Here is a 19,649-nt window from a genome sequence, read left to right as displayed (position 1 = left end):
TTTCTTTTTAATCCTCTCAAAAGTCAAAAGATCTCAAAAGTATTTACAAACCTACAAATGTATAAAGTTAGTTGGATTAGATATAGTAAAAATAAATAATAGCAAGTGTCACCTGCAAACAAATACAGTAATGTTTGAATGCTTTCAGAACAGAATAATAGTTTTTATTTGTCGATTTTACTGGATCTAAAAGGTCAGGTTATAAGTTAACTATGGACTTAACCAACATGTTTTACTTTCATAATATACCAATCAGTTATATTTGTATAATGTAAAATGTCTTTTGTGAAATATTTGATTCCTCTAATAGACACTTTTCTGTTTCAATCCTGAGGGATGAGTTTATGGAAAACGTCTTTGCTTCTTTGAGAGAGAGAGAGAGAGAGAGAGAGAGAGAGAGAGAGAGAGAGAGAGAGAGAGAGAGAGAGAGAGAGAGAGAGAGAGAGAGAGAGAGAGAGAGCGTTTACCAGGAATGAGATTAATGGTCGACTGTGCAGTCTTTTCCACTTAGCCCCGTATGACCTTTGTGGTCCCAGTTTTGCTTTACGAGATGACACATCCAATTTATTTAAGCTCAAACATCCAGTCTGTGTTCAAGTCTACATGAAATTAAACTGGACAGTGTTTACTTTATAAATGAATTGTTCTGGTGTGTCTTGGTGATCTTCCATCAACAGTAATAACTTGGCAATCGTTGTGATTCATTTCACATTTCTGTATTTGTATATTTTAGTTTCATAACCCGCTAGATACCATCGAAAGTCATCATTTAGCATTGGCAGCAGATTTAAATGAATATTTCACTTTTATAAAAAAAATCCAGATCATTTGCTCACCCCCATGTCATCCGGGATGTTGGTGTCTTTCTTTCTTCAGTCGAGAAGAAATTAAGTTTTTTGAGGATTTTTCTCCATATAATCGACTTTAATGGACCACAACTAAAGTTTTCCATGCAGCTTCATGAGCTCCAAACATTCCCAACCGAGGCGTGGGGGTCTTATCTAGCGAAACAGTCGTTGTTTCGCCACAAAAATATACAGGTGTGTACTTTTTGACCACAGCTTCTTGTCTTGCGCTAGCCGTTCGATGCACCAGCACGACCCTACGTATTACGCAATCACGTGGAAAAGGTCACACATGACGTATGTGAAATGCACACTTGCGGACCATTCTAAACTATAAACTGAAACAAAGACATTAATTAGTAGGAATGCTCCGATCAATCAGCTGATAGTGCTTGCTATGTTTCTCAGTGAATTACGGTGAAATGCCACTACATCCAAAAGCCAGAGGGCGCTCTCGTACAGAAACTCAATATGCACTGCAGATGAAGAACCATTTACATATGCAGCTATGGCCCTGTCCCAAATGGCACACTTCATGTGGACTTTCGGTCTCGTGGCCTTAAATTGCGCGTGCTCGCTTAGTCCACGAGTCCGTAGGGTGTCCCATCTGTCATTTTTACGCTTTGAAGTGTGCTCATCAGCGCCTCCTTTCCCCCCTTGATGCGGTCTTCAGCGAAGCCTTTACCAACCCAGAAGTCCTTGCGAAAGAGCAATCAGACCAATCAGACGACGGAAGGGGGGAGCTCACACTGACGGGCAACTTCTCTACCTATTTCCGGTGTGAAATAGGTAGAAATACGACTCCGTTGCACCCACGTGAACTCGCATTAAGGGTCCCTAAAGTCTAGACTACGTGATGTCATCAAAGTGTGGACTCTGAGGAGGACCACAAGTCCGGAGTGTGCCATTTGGGACAGGACCTATGACCAGTGTTGGGCAAGTTACTTCCAAAGTGTAATACATTATATATTACAAATTACTGTCATTTGAAAGTAATTAGTTACATTACAATATTACTGTCTCTGAACTGTAATGAGTTACACTACTTTTGCGTTACTTTTGAGTTACTTTCATCAAAAGAACAGAAGTATGACTAGGCATTATAAAATGTTAAAATGTAGTTTGTTGCTGCTTATAAATCTAGAAGTTATGTGTTGGCCCTCGAGCTTTGAATAGGCAAAGTGAAGATTTATGGCAAAATACAGTAACAATTACTGTCATAATCATAAACATAGACAAATTATCTGGTAAAAGAGCCCACTATAATGCAACCTATAGCCTAATAACATGGTAAGACACGCAACCTCTTTTCATTTCTATTCTTTTGATCACTTTAATTCAGATTCACAGCACAAACCTTGCATGCACTGGGTTGACACAACTTATCAAAAAGTCCTATTGGAGGATTAGGCCTCAAGGAATACAGCTCATTTCAGTCCAATAGGATTACATGTAGGCTAACATATCATTGCTTAATAAAACAGACAAACAGAGGAGCACTGTTTTTTGCCAAACAATGAATATAGGTTCCCATACAAAGGCTGGTAAAAACTTTAAACAATGATGTTTAAATGTACTATTTAGATAACCATGTTTAAGTCTTCACTAATGTTATGTTGTAGTTTAGGTTGCTGTTTGTAATAAAACTGTAGATAGCATAGGAATAGCCTAGCACTGTAATGATAGCAAAGCTTACCTTGTCATTGCTGGTGTGATATGGATTTTAATGGCAACATGTAAAAGTCTCTTTACATCTGAGGTTCAAGCAGTACATGAGACCGATAGAAACTTTCTGTTGCTCTTAGTGCTCTTATTCGCAAAATTATGCGTGTTCGGCGCTACCGGACCTGATTGCGACCACTTTAGTCAATGCTTATAATACAGCCGCGGACTTCCCAGATTCGGCTCTTTAAGAAACATCTCTATATTTGACGCGCACCGCGTCCAAATCGCATTTCAAATACAAAGTTAAAGAACTTGTTGCATACAGCACGTGGAAATAGACATACGCTGCGTCTCAAACCGCCTACTTCCATACTATATAGTAGGCAAAGAGTACGAGAAGCAGTGCTTTTCGCCCACTATATAGTATGGAAGTATGCGGTTTGGGACGCAGCCATTTACACAGCTTTTTCATGTGTGGATGCTGGTCGCGCGCATTGGTCAAAAATAAAAATTTAAAATAACACGGTCTAATTTTGAAATGCATTGTTGTAACGCGCTCGTTACTAAGACTGTAACGAGTAAAATATTACAAAAATTTTACGAGTAATGCGTTATATTACTGCGTTACAGCAAAAACTAATATATTACTGTAATATATTATATTTTGTAATGCGTTACTCCCAACACTGCCTATGACATGCAGCTCCAGGAAATTGCTTAAGGAAATGGCTTTTTCAGGTATTTTCACGATAATAAAGAATATGTATAATAATTATGTTTGACGAGTGTTGCTTTTTCAAATGCATGTTATAATCGATTCGAACTAACAGCGATTTCATATAGGTAAGGACTTACTGATCAAAAACCGTAGAAAAACATGAAATAGCTGTGAATAAGATCATCTGTCCGATTCAGAATAGTGATCGGCCACATATTTTAGTGGAGATCAGCATTGATCGGAATATCCCTATTAATTAGTATCAGCTCACATACAACAACATCTGAATGCTTCTTTTCCTCCACACTTGTAAACACTGAAGCGGTAGCTTCACATACGTCATGTGTGAACATTCGATGTGATTACGTAATATGTAAGGTCGCGCTGGCACAACACGGCGGGAAGTTGTGGTTAAAAAGTACATATTTTTATTTTATTGGTGATAATATTGATGGTTTCGTTTGATAAAACCTTTGTGCCTCGGTTGGAATCGTCTTTGAAGCTGCATGAGGTCCACTAGGGTCCACTATATGGGGAAAAATCCTGGATTGTTTCCTTAAAAACTTGACTGAACAGAGAAAGACGTGTACATCTTGGATGACATTGGGCTGAGGAAATTATCAGATTTTTTTTATAAAAGTTAAATAATTTTTTAAAGTTTCAGTTAACAGCATCAAACCGACTCCACCTGTTTCCTCATTGTTTTATAAATCAATTTCACTAAATCTTCTTCATTTCGCAGAGCGATCATCTGTGCTCTAGTCTCAGTTCTTGTCGCTCTCTCACAGGTTTCTGGAACTCGACAGCATCCTCAGACTACACAAAAGTGTTAAGAGAGAAGATGCTCGTATTTCATGTGTCACAATACAAGCTGCTTTTATTTGCTCTGTAGAACAGAAGCAGTGACAATTCCAGGAAAACGGACCCCGGGGCTGAACGCCAAAGGGGATTTGGATACGAGGCTGAAGGTTGAAAAGAGAAAACAAGCTAGAAATCTTTGTGGAAAAAGCCGTTCTAAAAAAAGAAAAGAAATAAAAGACTTCAATAAAAAGTGTGATGGTCATTTTTGTGGTGTAAGTGTGTGTGGATTTCTTTAATATGCCGTGAGTGTGTAGACATATTTATAGATTCATGGCTCTTTCCATTGATGGACTCCCGATGACCGATCTCCGTGTCTCGCCGTTTGATTCTGTTCTCTTTTACTCACAGATGCAAAGTGTAAAACCACAGCCAAGGCCGATATCGTCCTGCTGGTCGACGGCTCCTGGAGCATCGGCCGTCTGAACTTCAAAACCATCCGAGCTTTTATTGGCCGCATGGTGGGCGTCTTTGACATCGGCCCAGACCGGGTTCAGATCGGCAAGTCTTCATTTTACTACATGTTTTTAGATGTGTGTTTTCATGACAGCATTTGGACACCAGATGTGAGCTTTATGTTGGTCTACTTTTTTTTGAGTTATTGCTAAGAATTTTCACTTGTGGCATTAAACATGTCACACGCTTCCTTCAGGTTTGGCTCAGTACAGCGGGGATCCCAAAACTGAATGGCATCTCAACACTCACCCCACCCAACAATCTCTCTTAGAGGCTGTGGCCAATTTACCCTACAAAGGCGGAAATACCAAGACGGGTACCCAAGTGCATTGACTTTGGACATTTTGAAAATGATGTCCTCATTCAAGCATTTTCAGTATAAACTCTGTTTTTTTAAAGGTATGGCATTGAAGTACATCCTTCAGAACAACTTCAAACCCAATGTGGGGTTGAGACCCGACTCGCGTAAGATCGGAGTCCTCGTGACCGACGGCAAATCTCAGGATGACATTATAGAGAGCTCTCAAAGTCTGCGTGACTCGGGAATCGAACTGTATGCCATCGGTAAGATCTTCTCTTGAATATCATTTGCTCTCTCACATCTTGCCCGAAACCTATGGGTAAGTAGACCTTTAAATGAAATGGTTCATTTCAGAAGGACGCAGGGTGTCTTTAAACATCACAGAAGATTCATCTGGCAGTCCTTCAGCTGATTGAGATCTGACTGTGATGATCAACTGTGTTTTTGGCTTGTAGGTGTGAAGAACGCTGATGAAAATGAGTTGCGATCCATTGCCTCTGACCCTGATGAGATTCACATGTACAATGTCAATGACTTCTCCTTTCTGATGGACATTGTTGACGATCTCACTAACAACCTCTGTAACAGCGTTAAAGGCGGAGGTAAAGTCATGTTTGAGTCCGTATTTAAAATAGTAAGAGTCAGAAAGACTTCAAACTGATATATACTGTATGTACGGATTTGGGAGCACAGATCATAATTTTCTATTGTTTTTTCTAAACCAGAGGGTGGCCCTGGGACACCGACTGACCTGGTGACATCAGAAGTCACACATTACTCTTTCCGTGCCACCTGGATGCCACCCGATGAGCCGGTGGAGAAATTTCGTATCGAATACGTCCCTGCTGCTGGAGGACAAACTGAAGTGGTGAGCAATATAAACATTCATTCAACATGTTGAGAAAATTCATGCATTAGAGGTCGATTTGTCACAAGATTTGCCAAACCATAAATGAATAGCTCACCAAAATAAAAATAAAATCTTTCATAATTTATTCACCCACAGATGTTTATGACTTCACTTCTTTAGTTAAACGCAAACAACTTGTAAAGTTAATGTTCTCTTATATGGATGCCAACATGGTGAAGCTCCAAAAAGCACAAACATCTATCAAGTAACTTCGTAGTTAACTACAAGTAGCGATTCTACTAACCTATCTACATTTTTCTGTAGCTTGATGGTAGTTCAGTGTAGATGTAAGAGTAGTTAAATACTTTTTCCAAGCAAGTAGCGGTATAGCACGACCGGACGCTACATTACGCGAGGTCGAGGTGATGTCGAGATGAATTGCCCATGGCCGATTTTGTCCAATTTTATGTCTTTTCAAGGAAACAAAAAGTAAAGTTTATACATTTGTATGTAATCTGTGCAAACCAAAGATGTGTCTGTCTGCAGTGATGTAAACTACTTATTTACAAACTAACACAACACTAAAATCATGATTGTATGATTATGTTGCATTGTTTTAAACCACAAATCATTATCTTAAAACATTCTTCATTAACAATTGTTCAGTTGATTGTAATACAATGTTATTGTAAAAACAATCTGGTAGTTTTAATCTAGCCAGCTACTTTATATAGTAACTTGTAGTGTAGCTAACTACTTTTTTAGATAGTTAGCTTGGCTATGGTTTAACTACATTAACTGACAAGTAGCCTGTAGCTTATCTTACTGAAGTTTCACTGAAAGTAATGACTATAAATTGTTTGAAAAACAATTAATATTTTGAGCTTATTTAGTCATCGATACTTTGAATATCAACAGTAAGATCAGATATGGTGGCACATCGATAACGTCAAATCTCATGAGATGTACACCCCAACATTAAATGACACATTCAATTAATTACAATGTTGTTACAATGCTATAAAACAAAGTTGTGACTGCTGAGCTGGCGCTATATGCTAGTTAATACTATATGTTAGCGTTTAAGCTGAAGTTCTTCTATTGACGTTAAAGTTACGTTTTGCAGGTCCATACTGAAAAAAACACAAACTTACCACTCAGAAACGTCCATTAACAATCTCCAAACAATTGATTATTCCTCAAAATCTGATACAGACTCCAACATAAGATCTGTTTAAAGAGCTGCTCTGAGAAACAACCAATCATTATTCATGACCCTTTCAACTTCATCTCATGTAAAACATGCTCAGCAGATACAGTCATGACTTCTGATGATGTTTTTACAGATGTTTGTCGATGGTGAAGAAAACACAGTTTTACTGGTCAAGTTAACCCCAAAGACAGAGTACATTGTCCGTGTTTTTGGTGTGATCGGTGAGCAGAGCAGTGAACCTTTGAAAGGAACTGAAACCACATGTAAGTTCAACTCTAGATTGTCTTTATTTAGCCTGCATCATATTTTGCCTGTTCTTCAGTCTACCAATGACTTGGCTAATATGCCAAAACAGGCCGGGTACTCGGCTTGCTGGGCTGGGGGGCAGTCAGGATTTTTGGGTGGGCAGCCATTTCTCCACCACAATGATTCATATACTAAAATGATGGATGTTTCAGTCCAATTTATTTTGCATCTGTATTGTAATAAAGGGCCATTCAAATATCCTTTGCACATTCAAATTCAACATTTTAAATGTAGATGCACAGCAAATGCGATAGATGTTGACACTTTATTTACACTTCTCAAATTTTTTTTCATTTAAAAATAAATGCTTTTAATGATATGTGATAGCTATATTTTTATTCATAGGTGAGTCTAAGAAAGGATTAGGGGCTATTTTGGGGATTTTTTACAATTAAAAAAATAATTTTAATATGTGTTGTGTTATTACGTTTATGTATTTATGTATTTTTATTTATATATTAAAAATGTGTTTTCTTTAAGTTACCGTTGTAGAGATTAGGATGAGTTAAATACTGCTGAGTATTGAGTAAGAGTTGATATAGCCTAACTAATGTTTGCCAACAAGTGACCCTGTTTGTGTAAAGGGAAACTCTGTTCATTTATGGTTGGCAATCAGAGCTGGCACCCCCTCACTGGCACTATCCCGCCCCCTCAAATCACCATTAACGTTGAATGGGAATTTAATGATAAAATCACATTTTCCTATATTGTCTTCCTAGAATGAATAGTAATCTAAATTAGCAATATGTTTGTTTATAACATGTTAAAACTACGTAATTTACAAAAGCTACATGTATTTTCTAGCTGGTAGATTTAAATGGATTTTTAATCCCCCCTTCTCAGTATTTCAGACGCCCCCTCATCAGCGCTCGGCTGGCACTGGCACTACTGGCAATGCCACCCCCCCAGTCCCCTAAACCCGGCCCTGCGGCAAAATCTTTACTGCATTTCTTTTCAAAACCCCGTTGAGTAGTTGTTTGCTGAATTTGTTGTAGTGCATTATGCAAATGCATTATTAATGAAGTATTAATACACTGATAGTTTAAATGTTAACCCACATTGTGTGTCCTGGATCATTTGAGAAGATGCTTTATGTCAGAAGTCTATGTAGACATCTCATTGGGGTTCAGAGCAGATCCAGTAGGAAACCTCAGAGTTTTTACAGTACACTGCTTTAAACAGACTGCGGTCTGTCTTTACGGCTTAATTTTGGTCTGATTATGAAGCGACAAAGTAAACGCTGATCAAAAGTAAACTCAACACTTTAATTGAGCAATCTCACTTTATAGTTTGCTTTGAAGGTCTCATTATAACGTTTATGATGGACCATGTGTTGAAGAAAAGCTTATCATTTAGTCAAAGGCCATTTGGAATAAAGAATCTGCCATCGTGATTATGGCTTTTATTTTATTCCTCTTTTTATACAGTTTGACCACTTCACACATGATCTTGTTTTTCATACTAATGAGATGGTGGTGAATATGCTGATATGTGTCTATATTTCCAGTGCCACTGCCCGCCGTCACCAACATGAACGTTTACGACGAGGGTCTGACGTCCATGAGGGTCAAGTGGGAGCTGGTGAACGGAGCAAGCGGGTATTTTCTCATCTACTACAGCCTCAATGCCAGCGTGCCCTCTGGAAATATAGAGGTGAGCTCTCGTCAGCCTGACGCCTTCCTCCAGAAAAACTCGCTGCCAGTTTCCAGCTCTGCTTTATGAGACCTCATGGCAGAATAAACCAAACTCTGCCAACAGGCACTGTAACACATCCAGATGGCCACGCTTTACTGTACTCCACTGTTTACTGTGGGAAAGAAAATTTTTACTTGAAACCTTTTTGACTTCTGTATGCATTCACAAGTGAAATACAATATTTACTGTAGCAAGTTGAAATGTCAAGCCCTATCCATCAGGAATTTATTGAGTTATAACAGATAATCTCAATTTTTATTATTATTACTCGAATACATTGCAAAAAATGATTTTCAAGAAAAAAAATCTTAGTATTTTTGTCTTGTTTTCAGTAAAAATATCTAAAAATTCTTAAATTAAGATGCGACCCAAGAAAATAAGTCTAGTTTTTAGACCAAAAATATAAAATTTAAGTGATTTTGTGCATAAAACAAGCAAAAATAAATAAATAAATCTGCCAATGGGGTAAGCAATTTTTTTCTTGAATTTGGTGTTTAAGAATTTTTTTTAAAGATTTTTTGCTTACCCCATTGGCAGATTTTTTTGCTTGTTTTATGCACAAAATCTCTTACGTTTGATATTTTTGGTCTAAACACTAGACTTATTTTCTTGGGTCATTTTGCTAATCAAGAAAAAGCCTCTTATTTTAATTTTTTTTTTAGATATTTCTACTGAAAACCAGACAAAAATACCAGGGGCCTCATTTATCAACATTGCGTAGAAAATGTTCTATATTTGTACCTACGAATGAAATTTAGAATGTGCCTAAGTACAAAAAAATCGGATTTATCAAACGTGCGCACGTGGTTCATACGCACATCAGTAAGTAATCCTTGATGATAAATCCCACTTGTTCTTAAGCACCATGCTCGTGCACGTTCATAGTCATTTGCATTCCGAAACGCCTCCAATGAACCATATATGGTGACAACACCTCCCGTTATATGTCACGTGGTTGTGCTTTTTCCCTCATCGCAATAATGACAAAGAGAGCGTAAAAGAGGAATTTTACAGACACAGAAATTGAGTTACTGCTGGATGAGGTTAAATCCTAATAACACATCCTATTTGGTTTACTTAGTGCGGGAGGAATGACTAACAAAAGAAAACAAATCTACATGGGAACATGTTACAGTGAGTTTAATTCCGTTGGGTATGAGAACACTTTTAGAAATAAAAAAGTCGTTTGACATTAAATTATCAGCCAAAAAAAAAAACGCGTCACAGGACACCGACGTGAAACGAGTCCAACTGGAGGAGGACAACTTTCCACCTTGGACAGCAGCATATAATATAACCAGCATCATTGGCGCGATCTTTGAAAACGCGCTACCGGCGGAATGGATTATTTGCCAAGTCTTCCAATAACGCAAGATAAGCCATTGTACTGTGTCAAGCATTTGTCGAAGACTTCATTTATACAAATCACATGTAGAGCTTTCACAGATACAGATACATATCACAAATAAATCATTATACTTATTTGCTGTTACCATACTGACATTAATCATTTTTAACACCTGCTTGTGGATAAAAAAATAGACACTTCTTTACTCACTGGAACAGGGTCCTATATGTAGTATCGCTATTCTACCACTAGATGCTCTGCGTACGCATACTCAGAGGTGTGCGTATATTTACACACATTTCTACGTATAAGTGCAATTTGATCAATTCCACACTTTGCGTAAAACTGTTCCTACGCACACTTCTGTGCGTACGCACGTTTGATAAATGAGGCCCCAGGATATTGTTTTTCTTGAAAATAATTTTTTTGCAGTGTATTTCTCATCTAAGAGTAAATAATCTGTTCTATGCTATCTATATTATTGTCAAAACTTTAAACTCTTACTTTGTGTAAGAAATCACATTTAATTGTATTGTCATTTATTGCCAGCAAAGTAATTTTGGGCTTAAAAGACATCTAGTAGCTGTCCAAAAACAGTCCAGACATTTAGGGAAAATGTAGTCTGTCAGTGAAAATTTTATAGACGTCTAAGCATAGGCCAAAAATAAATGAAGTAAAATAAATCAATAAATGAAAGCAAACAGCTGGAAATCACTGCTGACTTTGCTTACATGATGGAATATCAGACATCCCACAAGTTATTTTGGCAAAAGCCACATGTAACCAAATTCAAGTTTATTTTGGCTAGAAGTGGGTTCCTCCTAGCCGGGTCTATTGTTTACCTAGACTGTGAAATGACAGCTATTGCTTGCTGGGAAGTTTGAGAGAAAGTTAAAACTTTACAGAGGATTCATTAATCAGTGTCCTACATAATGAAAGAGTAATGTTTGAGCAATGAAAATGATCATCCCTCATGTCCGCTACAGATGCGAGTTGGTGCCGATGTGAACGATGTGGAGTTGTCGAAGCTTCTTCCCAACACGGCGTACTCCGTCTCCCTGTCTGCCCTGTACGGAGACACGGCCAGCGAGCCCCTCATCGACAGAGGAGTCACATGTACGCTTATCTTGGACTAATATTACGAGTATAACTACAGTAGTAATGATTGTGTGTGTGTATGTGATTATCATGCGTATTTGTTTAAAGTGCCTCTGCCGCCGGCCGGTAAGCTGAAAGTCACAGAGATCACTCACAGCTCCATGCGTCTGACCTGGGATGCGGCTCCTGGGAACGTCAGGAAATACATCATCACCTACAAACGAGAGGATGGAGAGCTGAAAGAGGTCAATCATATGATATTAAACTATAACAAGTTGGTTCAACTCAAAAAGTAAGTTACCTGGTTGCCTTTAAAATTTTAGTTAATTTAACTTAAACATATTAATTGACACACTGCAAAAAATGACTTTCTTAATTAATATTTTTGCCTTGTTTTCAGTGCAAAATCTAAAAATCAAGATGCATGTTTTTGATACGAAAATAAAAGTTTAAAATAAAACTAGATTTATTTTCTTAAGTCATTTTGCTTATCAAGAAAATGCATCTTGATTTTAGAATTTTTAGATAATTGTACTGAAAACAGAACAAAAATAAATAGTAAAAAAGTCATTTTTGTAGTGCACTACTTTTTTATATGACCAGGTAACATACATTTTTTTTTTAAGTTAAACCAACAAATATTTTATTACAGTGTATCATTCACATAGAAAAGTTTAAAGGCTTGAAACGTTATCTTTAAATTATTATTAAGGTTTCAGTGTTTTCATTGACTGGTTGTTCATGTAACCATGTGTAAGTAAAGAATACACTGAAAAATGTTGTACTACACATTTTTGATGTGATATAAATTGACCTTTTATATTTGTTCAGAGATGACCTCTCTGAGGGACCTTTTCCTCAAAAAAGAGGCGTTCACAATTCTGACCATTTTCCAATCTGTTCAAGGACAGCATTGATCATTCATGAAAATACTTCATCATTAACATTTCATTCATAAGTTTGAGATTGGTTCGGTTTGATGTGTAGCTGAATGTGCGTTCACACCAGACGCGATTGAAGCGAATAAATCACGCTATTTGTGTGTGGTTGGACGCTTGAACATTTTGGATTATTTCACGTTATTCGTGCATGAAATTTGCGTCATCCGCACGTGAAATTCAGATCCGAATACGCTCAATTTGCCTGCTTAAGCTAGCTTGCCATCTCAATATATTTTGGGTAAAGAGCGTTTTTACAACTTACCAGATTGTTCGACCTCCTCACTTACTTTCTCTAAAGCAAGATCCTTTAATTCCTGCTTCTATCCGTTCACATACAGCGACGATGATTTTGTCCTTTGTTGTTGTTTTGTTTTTCTGCCTCAACTTGCTACGTGGTAATCATATCACTAATAGATCAAGCTCCTGATTGGTTAACAAGGCGTGAATACCCGCCAAAGTTAATATTTTTCAACTCGCAAAATTTGCGTGAATCACGCGTTATGCGCCAAACCCTGTAAACTCTCCATTTGCCTCATTTGCGCGAATCACGCCACAGGATGTCTATTGCATCTTTGCATTGACTTGTAAATCACTCGCGCTTAATGCTTCATTCGCAACTGGGGTGAACGCACCATAAGAGGTTTACAGAGACACTCATCACCCATAACCTTTACATGCTGCTGATGATGGACTTGATTGACAGGTCGAGGTCAACGGTGACATCACTACCCGGGTTTTGACCAATCTCCGATCTCAGACGGAGTATGATGTCGCTGTCACTCCTGTGTATGATGAGGGTTCAGGAAATCCTGTGTTGGGCAATGGAGTAACTGGTGAGCGGCTAATCTTTCTTTCTGATCACATGGCTGACAGTGAATTATGACTGCATAATGATTAATCACAACTAATTGTTTGCAGAATAAAAGTTTACATCGTATAATTATTATGTATATATAAACACACACACATGCATGTATAATTTTAATAAAAAGTATATGTATATATTAAGTATTTATATGCAATATAAATGATATATAAAAATAATTATATTAAATATATACATGCATGTGTGCGCATTTATTAGTGCTGGGCAAAGATTAATCACGAATAATCGCATACAAAATAAAAGTGTGTTTTTGCATAATATATGTGTGTGTACTGTGTGTAATTATTATGTATTACATTTCTGAAGAAAATATTTATATATTATTTTTTATTTTAAATAAATAAATAAATAAATATAAACATGTAAATGTTTCTTAAATGCATACATGAATGTGTGTGTATTTTTTATATACATCATTTTTATATATAGTACACACACACACACATGCACTCAAAAAAATGATTCATTGGATAAACTCAATAAAATTGTGGGCAGGATTTCCATCCAATATGAATGTGTACCCCTAACTCATAAAAAATTGCTTTACACAACTAAAATAAATTGAGTAAGTCCAACTCGATTGAAATTAAATGGCAATACTCAATTAATTGCCTAAACTCAATTTAGTTTAGTCTGAATAACTCAATTTAGTGTAGTTTGAATAACTCAACGTAGTGTGGTCTGAATAACTCAATTCTGTTATTTTATATAAAACGTTTTTGTATCATAGTAATTAGCATAAGCACATGTTAGCATGCTAATAATAATAACAACAACATATGATACTTTGGATGAGCATGTGAGGAGAGACTAGTTAGTGCTCATTGAGAGAAATATGTCACATCCACAACCTAACCACAATTGCCACTCTTCTGCATGATGGTAACCAAACAATTTGAAAAAATATAACACAAACGCTTCTAAATCAATAAGATAAACAGACATTAAACACTATTAAGTCTTTCTCTTTACCTAAAAATGCATAAAATAACACTTTATTTAAAAAATTACTCTCCAAAAGCAGTTGCATGCAAAGCATGCTGGGAAATTCTTTTTCCAGAACCCAAACTCAAACTAATTGTGTTAACGCAATTAAAAATAAATCAATAAATTATAGTACATATTAATTTTGTGTTAGACTAATTAAATATATATTCTTATTGCTCTTAATGAGGTGTTTTACATTAATTGAACACAATTTTAATGTGTCATTTCTAAGAAGGGCTTGAATCATTTTTTTGAGTGATATGATGTGAACAAATTCCTTTTTAGCTAATTGTTATGCTGCCCTAAAGTGAATAAATATCAAAAGTCATATCAAATTTATTCATAAATAAAATACTGCATTTGTTTCAAAGCAGCTTTACACGAAAGATAACACAAAACAGGAATATTATTAAATATATCATATATTTTATCATATATATGTGCGTGGAGTTGAAAGGTTGATGTCTTTGTTTAAAGTCTCTATATCAATCCCAGTTAATGATTTCTGACACTTACATCACTTCACACAGAAACGTATCACGAGTATTCTTCAGTCACTCGATGGTCTTTGACTTTGTCTATGAGTATCTGTATGTCTCATTCATTCAGATGTGGTTCCTGCGCCTAAGAATCTGAGGTTTTCTGAGGTGACACAGACGTCCTTTAGAGCCACATGGGAACACGGAGCTCCAGATGTTGCATTGTATCGCGTGGGATGGGCCAAGAAGGGGGAGACGGACTTCAAATATGTACGTTTACCTCTAGGTCTTTAAACAGCGCCGTCGATTTTGTACATTTATTTAATGAAAAGGCTCTGATTTGGCGTTGCATGTTGTTTGGGATTTCCTGGATCTTTTGTAGGAAATCTTGAGTAGTGAAGACACTTCAAATGTTATGACGGATTTAGACCCGGACACACTGTACACGGTCACAGTAACAGCCATCTATCCTGATGAGTCTGAGAGTGAAGACCTGATGGGAGACCAGCGCACATTGAGACCACACACACACATACACACAAACACATACACACACATATATACATATACACACACATACATATACACACACGTGCAGTATGAAAAAACATCTGTTGATATTAATGTACAATAATGTGTTGTTGTCCTACATCTCTTCCTAGTGTCAAAGTCCAGTAAACCTGGTATGTTAAAACGGATGAAATGTTTATTAAGTGTAAAGAATTGAAAGAAATCGCTGCATGTGCATTTTTGTGTTCCACCAGCGATGGAGCAGAAACTAGAGCTGGGCGGTATGATTAGAAATACCATGTGACCAGAGAAAAGCTGGTTTAGTATGGATATACAATCAGATTTTTAGGTTTGCATCCATAAAGTTACAAATGAAAAGAGAATGTACTGTTACATAACAAAAACATCTGTGATAGACATACCGCCCATCTCTATCAGAAACTCATCAGTTCATCATCATTGCTCCTTCATCACTATCATCAGCATCATCATCATCATCATCATCATCATCATCATCATCATCATCATCATCATCATCATCATTATGTGCTGTCGATCATAAACGTGCATGCACAAATTTTGCATTCATTGTTTTGTTATGGGTTCTCATGTCTTCATGCCAAACACTCCATCCAGCTTCTTCATCTACATTCAGCCATGTCCATGCTACTGACACAATGAATAGGTTTGGGAATCAGAAAATAATGTTTTAAAAAAGTCTTATTTGAAAAATAAATGTCAGAGCTGAATGATTTCATGATCATTTTCTGCACTGTAATTCAGAGATTCAAGAATGGTTAAATATCCCAAGATTCCCATTCCTAATGATCACATTGAGCAACTGCCAAAATGACAGATTTGACTCAATCAAGATTTAATTTTCCTCCAGTGACCACAGGACCACCACAAAACCTTCAGGTCTTCAATGCCACCACTACCACACTTACTGTGAAATGGGACCATGCGCCGGGTCCAGTTCAAACCTACAAAGTCACCTATCAACCCACCGCGGGTGGAAAACCTCTGTCTGTAAGTTTGTTCTCCTCTTTTTAACCTCCATTGAGATGTTTAAAGTCAGGGCATGAGTAAATCTTGATTTATGATGGGTGACAGAATTTGTCATGGCTGGATTATCATAATATCTGTCATTTATAAAGTTTAAGGCATTTAGCAGTAAGTACCTGCTGGAAAGGTGAAATCAAACACTATAGTCATTGAGCTCACAGTTTCTGTTACAGATTTCATTAAAGTAGGATAAATATCATAGACAATTGCTTTATGTTAAACCTAAACGATGGTGCAAATCTTCTGTAGTTATCCCAGTAACACCTGGCTGGATTTAGTCAGATCTGCGGTGAGACTCATACTATGGAAGCCCATTTCTGCCACATAAGAAAAAAATCATGCTCTGGTAAATCATAACTATGAGATAAAAAGTCAAAATTATGACTTTAAAGTCATAATTATGAGATAAAAAGTTGAAATTTTGAAATGTTATGACTTTTTATCTCATAATTATGATTTACCAGAGCATGATTTTTTTATGTGGCGGAAATGGGCTTTCATATCATATACCAGCAGTGTACATTTAACACCTGTGATTTTGCTCATAAAATAGTTTTCTGGCCCTTTATAAATTTTGTATTTTTGACATTAAGCAACAAAAATACAGCACAGATACACAGATTTGTGTTGGCAAATTCATTGTTGTTGCTCAATGATAAACAAACTTGAAGCTACAGTATGGCCAACTTTCGTGACAGTTTCACTTAATGTGGATTTTTAAACCAGTTTACTGAAACGAACAATGAAACTCCAGACTTCCCAACACTACAGGGAGAAGTGTTTCACATGTGCTTTATTATAAAAATAACAAAAAGTCTTCTTTTCTCTTAAACTGGACGCTCATACTGACTGCTAAAACAAATCTAATTGAGTCCTTTGAGACCTGCAGACCGATGTTCACTCACAGTCCTGTTCAATTTAAAAGTGATGTTGTGTTGCACAATTCTGAAGGCATAAAGCACTGCTGAAGTTTATACTTAATGTCATTTTATAAGACCAAATTACAAATACATACGGCACTTTCTGGAGCCAAACTAATACAAACGTCTCCGCCAATATTGCACTGTAAATATAAAGTTATCATTTCACGTCAGATCAAATCACTCTAGATACAACATTTATACTGTGTGTTTATATAAGTTTTGTCATTATTCATAGTTTATTTTCTGTACTGCTCAGTAAGTGGATCAATAATTTGACACACTGCTGTTGTTGTAGATATTTTACAGATTGGGACATACAATAGCAAGCTAACAATAAAAGTTCATAAGCAGTTGTGAAAAGCGTTTGTGTGGAGGTTTTGATTTTCTTTCATGAAAATCCTCACAAGCATTGACATTATGTTCCCTCAAGGTTCAGGTTGGTGGAAAGAAGAACAGTGTTATTCTTCAGAAGTTAAACCCTGACACACCCTACTCCATCACGGTGGCGGCCGTTTATCGCAGCGGAGAAAGCAAAGACATTTCGGGTCAAGGAAAGACGAGTAAGTGTCTTCAAGAGAAATTCAATCCAAAGCTAAGAAATAAACTCAGAAAACTGTGGAAAATCCATCGAGTACATTGAAAAAACCTGTGCACCATTAGTTGTGTAAGCTCAACCAATCAGATTAGAGTGTTTTATTTTGGATGGATAAAGTGTCTTCCAGCATTGTGTGCAGTAAGTGTCAGGCGTTTAGCCAGCGTCTGTGGGCATGATTTGAGAAGTTATGTAATGAAAATCAGATGTATTACGTAACCGTATTATATGATGCTTCTGAAGAACCTTTAGGAGGAGTGAGAAACCTGCAGGTCTTGAACCCAACCATGACCACACTGAACGTCCGATGGGAACCGGCAGAAGGAAAAGTGAAGGAATACAAAGTGGTCTACGTGCCAGCGGCAGGCGGGGCGGAAAGCATGGTAGGACTGGTAGGACTGGTAGGACCTAATCCTTCTAGTACAAGTTAAATACTGTAGTAAACCAACCGATTGATGTTGACGTGACATGAAGGTGATGTAGAGAAAGTTTCTTTCATGAAGTTGAGATTAAAGAGATTAATGCTGGATTGTGCTGTAACAGAATCCAGCGGGTGAATGATGATCATCTCAAACTGATCTTAAGAGTTTAAGTGCTTAAGCTTGAGTGGTTGTTACAAGAAAAGCCGAGAGAAGGGTTAAAGTTTTGATAATCCAATCTGATAAATAACCAATCCTTTTCCAACTGGCAGCGCAACTACAATTGTGACGTCTTTAATGGACATCATACGTGTTATTTCTTGAAACAGGAGCAAGTATCTGGAACGACTACCACCACGGTATTGAGAGGCCTTCAACCAGACACGCTTTACACCGTCACTTTAATACCCGTTTACGCTGAGGGAGATGGGCAGAGAAATTCTGAGAATGGAAAAACAAGTGAGTTTCTCATGAATGTCACTGGAACATAAAATGGTTTTACAGTCTGATACCACAGCAGAAGCATTTAAAGGTCCTTGCAGCTATGATTGTGTTTACAGTCCACAATATAACATGTGTTCATGTTTCACGTGTAAAAAACGCGGTATTTAATTTACTAAACTCTATGCTGCTGTTTTTACTGTCCTAAAAACGGTCTGATGTCTTTCTTGTTTTATGAAGTCCCTCCTACAGAAATACGTATTGAGTTCTGATTGTGTCGTTTGTTTAGTGTGTTGTGATTCGACAGCAGCTTAGCTTAGCAGAGCCATTTGAGCTTAGCTGGCGACTGACCTATTGCTGTGGGCGGATTTTAGTCAAAAACTGTTCTAGTGACGTCATTAAAGCAGGAAGTAGAGGACTGTAGTCCAAACCGGCCATTCGCTGTAGGCTTTGAAAGGTGAATTCTGTTAAAGAAAATATATCACCTGGCAGTGAACTTTGAGCTTGATCATTTTACAGCTATTATTTATGCTATTATAGCAACATTACACACTAACGAGGGTTTAAAAATGGGATCAGGAAAAAACGTGACCTTTCATTTACAACTGCTTTACAAAAAAAATTAAAAATCACAAAAAAAAAGAAAATTCTGTATATATTCTTGTATAAATTTCTTTGTTATGCTTCAAATTATCTGGGGCACCATTGACTTTTAAAGAAATGTATATTAGTAAATGATGTATTTTCTTTTCTTTTTTGGTGAAATATCTCTTTAATGACCAAGTAGCAAGAACTCTCAAAGGCTTTAATTTTTAAGAGTCAACACACATTTTGGAAAGCTTGAGAAACTCTATGTTCTTACTATGTCATACAATTAATGCCAAAACCGTCAAATGTGGTTTTCTTTGAAGGGTACTTGGGCGGTGTGAAAAATCTAAGGGTCACTGATCCAACCATGACTTCTCTGAATGTGAAATGGGACCCTGCTGATGGAGCCGTGCGTCAGTATAAGATCTTCTTCGTGCCTTCAGCTGGAGGAAATGAGGACATGGT

At 37.0% G+C, this 19,649-nt stretch overlaps 1 protein-coding gene across 1 annotated transcript in view; it reads left to right on the top strand.

The window, feature by feature from the left end:
• Nucleotides 1–19,649, top strand: part of col12a1b (collagen, type XII, alpha 1b) — an 83,831-nt gene that overhangs the window by 22,163 nt on the left and 42,019 nt on the right. Inside the window, exons 17-34 of the mRNA XM_073856431.1 lie at nt 4,438–4,587; nt 4,739–4,858; nt 4,942–5,106; nt 5,299–5,445; nt 5,569–5,711; nt 7,040–7,169; nt 8,720–8,865; nt 11,242–11,371; nt 11,462–11,598; nt 12,998–13,127; nt 14,777–14,916; nt 15,029–15,163; nt 15,311–15,329; nt 16,046–16,185; nt 17,575–17,704; nt 17,980–18,128; nt 18,485–18,614; nt 19,508–19,647. Of these exons, the coding sequence (XP_073712532.1) occupies nt 4,438–4,587; nt 4,739–4,858; nt 4,942–5,106; nt 5,299–5,445; nt 5,569–5,711; nt 7,040–7,169; nt 8,720–8,865; nt 11,242–11,371; nt 11,462–11,598; nt 12,998–13,127; nt 14,777–14,916; nt 15,029–15,163; nt 15,311–15,329; nt 16,046–16,185; nt 17,575–17,704; nt 17,980–18,128; nt 18,485–18,614; nt 19,508–19,647 (2,381 nt within the window). The remainder of the gene's footprint in view (nt 1–4,437; nt 4,588–4,738; nt 4,859–4,941; nt 5,107–5,298; nt 5,446–5,568; nt 5,712–7,039; nt 7,170–8,719; nt 8,866–11,241; nt 11,372–11,461; nt 11,599–12,997; nt 13,128–14,776; nt 14,917–15,028; nt 15,164–15,310; nt 15,330–16,045; nt 16,186–17,574; nt 17,705–17,979; nt 18,129–18,484; nt 18,615–19,507; nt 19,648–19,649) is intronic.

This window comes from Misgurnus anguillicaudatus, chromosome 18, assembly GCF_027580225.2.
Source record: "Misgurnus anguillicaudatus chromosome 18, ASM2758022v2, whole genome shotgun sequence".
NCBI lineage: Eukaryota > Metazoa > Chordata > Actinopteri > Cypriniformes > Cobitidae > Misgurnus > Misgurnus anguillicaudatus.
The sequence above is the reverse complement of the archived record's forward strand: the minus strand, read 5'-3'. Positions and strand labels throughout refer to the sequence as shown.